Source organism: Dipodomys ordii, unplaced genomic scaffold (genome assembly GCF_000151885.1).
Source record: "Dipodomys ordii isolate 6190 unplaced genomic scaffold, Dord_2.0 Scaffold136, whole genome shotgun sequence".
Classification (NCBI taxonomy): Eukaryota; Metazoa; Chordata; class Mammalia; order Rodentia; family Heteromyidae; genus Dipodomys; species Dipodomys ordii.
In genome coordinates, this window is record NW_012267352.1 from 6,194,517 (window position 1) to 6,201,307 (window position 6,791).

At 39.7% G+C, this 6,791-nt stretch overlaps 1 protein-coding gene across 4 annotated transcripts in view; it reads left to right on the forward strand.

Annotated features, from left to right (window-relative positions):
• Positions 1 to 6,791, forward strand: part of Gabpa (GA binding protein transcription factor, alpha subunit 60kDa) — a 36,307-nt gene that overhangs the window by 915 nt on the left and 28,601 nt on the right. For 3 of the 4 annotated variants that reach the window (XM_013031036.1, XM_013031038.1, XM_013031035.1), the window contains exon 2: positions 6,398 to 6,500. In XM_013031036.1, the coding sequence (XP_012886490.1) occupies positions 6,424 to 6,500 (77 nt within the window). In that variant the 5' untranslated portion in view covers positions 6,398 to 6,423. Of the gene's footprint in view, positions 1 to 5,653; positions 5,921 to 6,397; positions 6,501 to 6,791 lie in introns of those variants that run through there. The other variant, XM_013031037.1, reaches the window with a different exon arrangement.

The following is a 6,791-nucleotide window of genomic DNA, read 5'->3' on the forward strand; positions in this document are numbered from 1 at the left end:
CCGCTCCCCTCCCCCGGCCCGGCCCGGCCCTCCCCTCGCTCTCCTCCCTCCCCTGTACCCAGCCCGGCCCGCCGGGCCGAACGCCCCCAGGACTTGTGGGGACGCTGCGGAACCGCCCGGCCGGCGGCACTGCGGCCATCGATCCACTCACGCCAGAGCTGCCTCACAGTTGGCACTAAAGCCATGCACAAGCCTGGAGCGCGGAAAGGGGGTTTACGTAAACTCGCTGGACTAGAGGGCGTGTGTGTGTGTGTGTGTGTGTGTGTGTGTGTGTGTGTGTGTCTGTCACTCACTGTGTACGTGCTTAGTGTCATAAGGCATAAAGTGGAGGGCGTGTGTGTGTGTGTGTGTGTGTGTGTGTGTGTCACTCACTGTGTACGTGCTTAGTGTCATAAGGCATAAAGTGGACAGTACCCAATATTGCAAGATGATCGTACTACTTTAGAAATAAAACCAAGTAGTTTTAGCTAGTGGGGAGGAGCAGAAACTTTAGCGAGTTCCCTTGTCATAACTTTAAATATATATATATATATATATATATATATATATATATATATATAGGCAGTAGCAGGGCTTTGAAATGAGGGCCTTGCATTGGTAACCAGTTGAGTCACTCTTTAACCGTTCATGGTTTATTTTTCAGATAGGATCTAGAACTCTGCCTGAAGCAGGGCCTTGAAGACTGCACTCTACCGCCTCTCCCTACATAGCTGGGATTATAAGCACAGGAGATACAGTCCTGCTAACCTAGTTACACTTCAAACAGAGGTCCTCCCATCTGCCACCTGTTTAATTGGGATTAAAAGTGCACATCACTTACTTTGAAGGGATTAGTTGCTATCAGGATTTTATCTAGACTTTCCGACTAATTTCTATGCAATTGCTGATGCTAGCAGACTTAGTTTTACTTGGATGGCTTATATAAGAGCATATGTCATAGCTGGGAAGTAATGAAAGTAATAAGTAGATTTTAAGTTGAAACAAGCTATGAGACCAGATAAGGCCATGGACCAAATTAAAACTTCATTTTAGTTTTGGACCCAACTATGAACTTCAGAAATAGAGGAAAATTAATTTTTTTTTAAAAAATCACACAATGAACATCGATTTAGATTGAGAAAGTATGCAAGGACTTCCTGATTGTACTCCTTATACTATACTAGGAAAAAATGCTCTAAACTCAATGAAGCAATTGAATTCCAGTGCAGAAAAACCATCCTCAAATTTATCTGTGGTACCAAAAAAGGAATCTTAAATATATATGAATTGTAAAGCAAACAAAACAACACTAGCCTTGTCCAGAATTTTTAATGAAACTAGAACTTAGTTTGTATCCATTTTGTGAAATGTTCTGAAGTTTGGATTGATCTAGAATTGAGGTGTTGGTGAAAGTATATGAAGTTGTTTTATGCAGTGTGACAGAGGACCAGCTTTTGAGTTGGAGAGTTACCATTATGTAATATCAGTTCTGTTTTCTTACAAATGTAGAATCACTGGGGAACTTGTTCCAGAAAAAGAGCTAAGAACCCTCTTAAGAACTGATAATAAAAATTTGCACATCTGGGTACTGGTGTTCACATGTAATTCTAGCAACTTGTGAGGCTGAGATAGTGGACATCGCAGATCAAGGCCAGCCTTGTCAGAAATAAAGTCGTCAAGGTGTCTTCTCAAGAAAGAGCTGGACATAGGGGTGTGCCTGTTACTCTAGCTACTCTGAAGCCTAACATAGGTGGGTGGCTACCAAGGATTCCATGGCAGGAAGTGAGACCCATCTCAAAAAAGAGGAAAGTCAGAGCTGGAGACATGGGTCTTGGGCAAGAGCACCTGTCTAGCAATCTCAAACACAGAAACCGTGGACAGTTTCCCCAAATAGTACAGTACTTTTCTAGTTTGTATTAGAGATATTGATTCAGAGGCTATGAATAATACAATTTGTACAAAAGTGTGTAATCACAGACTCCTCCCTCCCCCCATGTATCACCTTTTAGGGAAGAAGTGATCTATGTAACATTTTTGGAAGATTGTAGAATTTTTTTAACTCCCTTATATGCATTCCAAGTGTATCTTTTTTTTTCTTCTTTTTTTTTTTTTTTGTCAGTCGTGGGGCTTGAACTCTAGGCCTAGGTCCTGTCCCTCAGCTCGTTAGCCCAAGGCAAGCGCTCTACCACTTGAGCCACAGCTCCACTTCCAGTTTCCTGAGTTGTTATGGAGGTGGGAGTGGACCTCTTTATAAGCCCTAAAATAAAAGCACATTAACTTATTTGAGTGCTGTTTAGCCTTATATCTTATATGAGATTTATTTACCTGGAGTGATACATGAGGATCCAGAGTTCCAGATCAGCCTGGGAACAATAGTGAAATCTTATCTCAGAACAACAACAAATGTTTTGTGTGAATATTCTTTCCTTGTTTCTAACAAGGAAAGTATGTCCTTTCCCATTTCTCCTATATTACTTTCTTATGACTTGGATTGCTTCCCCAAACATCTTACCAGTTTCTTTGGAGTGCTTATCTACAGTGATGAGTGAATGAAAGTTTGAGATTTACTGGGTAATCTCCAGAGTATCTAGTCCCTTCTGTACCTTGTATACTGAAGACAGGAGTTTTATGCCCCTGATGTCCTTGTTAACTCTTCCTGTTATTCAGCAGTCAGACATTGGCCATAGATACAGTATCAGTATCAATTGGTACATTTCAGGTTGCTTGGATAAAGGATTTATATTTGATCATTTCTTGATACCGTGAGACCTTTTGCTTTCCCTTATCCTTTTTGTATGCTTTTTTATGTTCGTGGGGCTTGAATTCTAGGCCTGGGTGTGGTCCCTGAGCTGTCCCCTTTCCTATGTTTTTCTTATTTGTACTGACCTTTTTTTTTCCGGGGGGACAGGTATGGAAAAAATTAATGGGGCTATTGTCAATTTCATTTATTATTAGTCCCTTATAATTTTTATGTTTTCCCAGTCTATAGCTTGTGCATCAAACATAAATCAAAGGTCTCCCCCCCTCCCCCACCCTTAACTGAGGATTGAACTAAGGGCACTACTTCCTTAGTCTTTTATTAATTTTTCAGATAGATTATTCTGTTAATTTTACCTGGGCTGGCTTTGAAGAAGGATTCTCATATCTATACCTCCTTAGGCTTCACCACAACACTCAGCCCATATCCTAATGTTTATATGATCAGATCTACTAGTTTTTCTCTTTATGACTATGTCTGAGGAATTTAAAAATTTTTCTAACCTTAGACCACAAGAAAAGTTGCTTTTGTTTGCCCTTCACATAAGTCTTTAAGGCATCTGGAGTCCAGATGATGGTGTGAGAAAGCCCTAATAATCATTGATTCAACATAGATTAATGTGTGTAAGACTCCTCCCTCCCCCCCATTTGTCACCTTTTAGGGAAGAAGTCTGCTGTGATTAAGACACTGAAATACATATCTCTGAGTAAATCTGTCCCCTTGTAAAGTGTATGTTGTTCTTTGGATCACCACCTGTTTTGCTGAAGGTGAATTCCACAGATTTTCATAGTACTGTTTAAAGAATAGTTTTTCTTTCTTCCTTTTCCCTCTCTCCCCAACCCCCCTCTCTCGTTCTCTTGTTCGCCCCTCCCTCTCCCCCCCTCTTTTTCCTAAAAGGGGGGAAAGGAACGCTTTCTAAAGCAGTATCAGCCAGAAGAGAAAATATTCTTCATCCTTTCATCATCTGAAAGAGAATCCAGCTGGAGCCTATCTAGTTTGTTGGACATGTATGATAACTGAGAGAACTCTACCCGCTTATTGCTCATCCTTTATTGGAGATGAGAGGGGCTTGAACTCTGGGCTTAGGCACTGTCCCTGAGCTCTTCAGCTCAGTGCTCGTACTCTACCCCTTGAGCCACAGTGCCACTTCCAGTTTTCTGGTGGTTAATTGGAGATAAGAGTCTCACCTGTCCAGGCTGCCTTTGAACTGTGATCCTCAGATCTCAGCCTCCTGAGCAGCTAGGATTACAGGCGTAAGCCACTGGTGTCCGACTTTGTTCGTCTTTTGGAACAGTTTTGGTAGCAACTTTTAACAATGATGAAAGGGATCAGGTCATTCTTATACTGAGCATTGTAGATTGAGATGCCAACTGTGTTCTGTTTACATGATTGGAAAACCACCTCTTTAGCAGTTGCAGCTGTTGGGATTTGAAAGTTACTGCTCTTAAGTAGAAAGCATAGAAGATGATTGTATTCGCTTCATACTGCTACTCTAACAGATGAAAGTGGTCTCAAGTTTAAATTAGGTGTTTGCAAGGCTTTGTTTCTGGTAGAACTTCTGAGGAAGAATCTGTTCTTTCCTTTCCTAGCTTTTAGATACTGCCTACATTCCTTGGCTTGTGGTTCTTTCTATCCTCAGGGGCAATCAATCATAATTACAGTTGAGTCCTTCTCACAAATAACTCCAGCTCCCTCTCTCTCAATTATCTTTTAAGGTGATTTTATTGGTCCTATCTTGCTAAACCAGTATACTCTCTGGAGAGTTTAATTTGCTTTTGTTTTCTGAAATAGCTCCCTACTTTGTAGCTCAGGCTAACCTCAAAACTCATGACCCTTCTGCCTCACCTTCCTGGCTGCTAGGATTATAGGCATGTGGCACCACAAGCTGATTAATAACTTCAGGTCCACTTGCCATCTTTATTTTCCTTGCTGTGTAGCTTAATAGATTCATAGGTTCTGAATCTTTCTCCTATGCCAGAGGCCTTTTTCTTGAGAATTTAAGACCTGGTGAGCCTCCTCCTACTTCAAGAAGCTAGGGGATGTTATTAGTATAGACAAAATCATTGGAAATTTTTGATCTTTGCACTCCATGAAGATCTCACAGCATAGGGCAGTAAACAATAAATGTAGTATGCTAAAAGACAAGTGCTGTGGAGAAGGTTTAAAAAAAGACAGAATTTGTAGGAATTTGTCGGTGTGTTGCTGAGAAGGTGAGATTTAAGGTGACATTTTGGGCAGATTCCAAGCAGAATGAACAGTTGAGAAAAGCACACATAACAGGAAGATGTTTGGAGGCTGTTATAGGAATGGGGTGTGAGATCTTGTGGAATCTTTGAACATTGAGAAGGCTTTGGATTTTACTATGAGCAGTATGTATCCATGAAGAAAGTACTATGATCTAATTTCACTTTTCAAAAAAATCACATTTTGGCTATTGAATAGACTGAGAATAGACAGAAATCTGTTTTTTCTTTGGGCAGTATAGGATTTGAACTCAAGGCCTCTTGCTTACTAGGCAGGTGCTTTTACCACTGTGGCGCACCATCAGCCCTAATAGAACCCTTTAATAGTGCCGTTGTCATGTTTCAAGTAAAAGTAACTTTTGCACTAGTATTTTCATTATTAAGCCTGCTTTTGAACAAACTACAGTTAGACCACAACTGGAATATTATTAGATTGATCCATCTAAAGTGACAATACAGGCAGTTTAGACTAATCTTTGGATAATTTTCACATTGTGGTGGGTTTAAAATAAAATTGCTCTGAGTGAGGTGTGCTGGTGCATTCCTGTATTCCCAACACTTGAGAGTTAGAAGCAGGAGGATCTTGAGTTCAGGGCCAGTCTTGACTACATAGTAAAATTTGTCTGCAGGGGGTGGGGGTGGGGGGGCGGGGGAGATTGTCTTAAGCATTTGAGTGCCATGCCTGGCACTCACTGAATGATAGTCAATAATATGCATATTTGAATTTGCTACCTCAGATCTGTGAGGGCACAGATTCTTTTGCAAATGTTAGAGTATCAGACCTGGGGGAGCATTCCTTATAAATCCAAGATGTCTTTTTAGATGTAGGAGTAAACTGAAAACTGTACTCTGAAGTTGCTGTGGACTGAGGTAATGAGTCCAAAAATAAGCATCTAAATGAGGTAGTTTGTAACAGAACTTACAGCATTAATACCTGAAAGTAAACACAAAGAAATACCAATGTAGATAATAGTATGCAGTACTTAATATTTCTTAATTACAGTGTTAAGCAGTAGATAATTGTACATGAAATAACTGAAAACTAAACTATAGATTGTATATAATACAATCTATAATTTGTTAACTTTTTTGTTTTTTTTTTGCTATTTTGGAATATTGTACTTGCATCTGTTGGGTATGCAGTTTATAACAGAAATTGGAGGTATGATTAATTTATATTATCTCCAATAGAGCATTTTATAGTGATTATTCCTAATAAGAACTTTTTACCTTAGGCTTTGCTTTAGACTTTGGTCTGAATTGCTTTAATATAGTTAATCTAACATTCATTTGATTCTGAAATAACTTTGATTACTTTTTGCCTCTTCTGCTTGTTCTCTGCTTTTATTGGATTTGGTCATATCATTTTTCTTTATGTGTACAATTTCACAATCTCTTAAAATTTTAACTCTTATAGAACTAAGTATTTGAAATACTTCAACCATGACTAAAAGAGAAGCAGAGGAGCTGATTGAGATTGAGATTGATGGAACTGAGAAAACAGAATGTACAGAGGAAAGGTTAGTATTCTGAATTTAACACTTTTATATGATCAATATGCGTACTTAAAATCCTAAATCAACCTATAGTTCACATGGGTTTGCTAACTTACCTCAGCATTTTAGAAGGTATTGTATTGTAGTTTTTTTGCCTCTGACTTAATAGATTTGTAGCTGACAGACATTCTTTTTTTTGGGGGGAGGGGGGGGTGTCCAGTCGTGGGGCCTGAACTCTGGGCCTGGGTGCTGTCCCTCAGCTCTTCAGCTCAAGGCTAGCACTCTACCACTTGAGCCACAGTTTCCTGAGTTGTT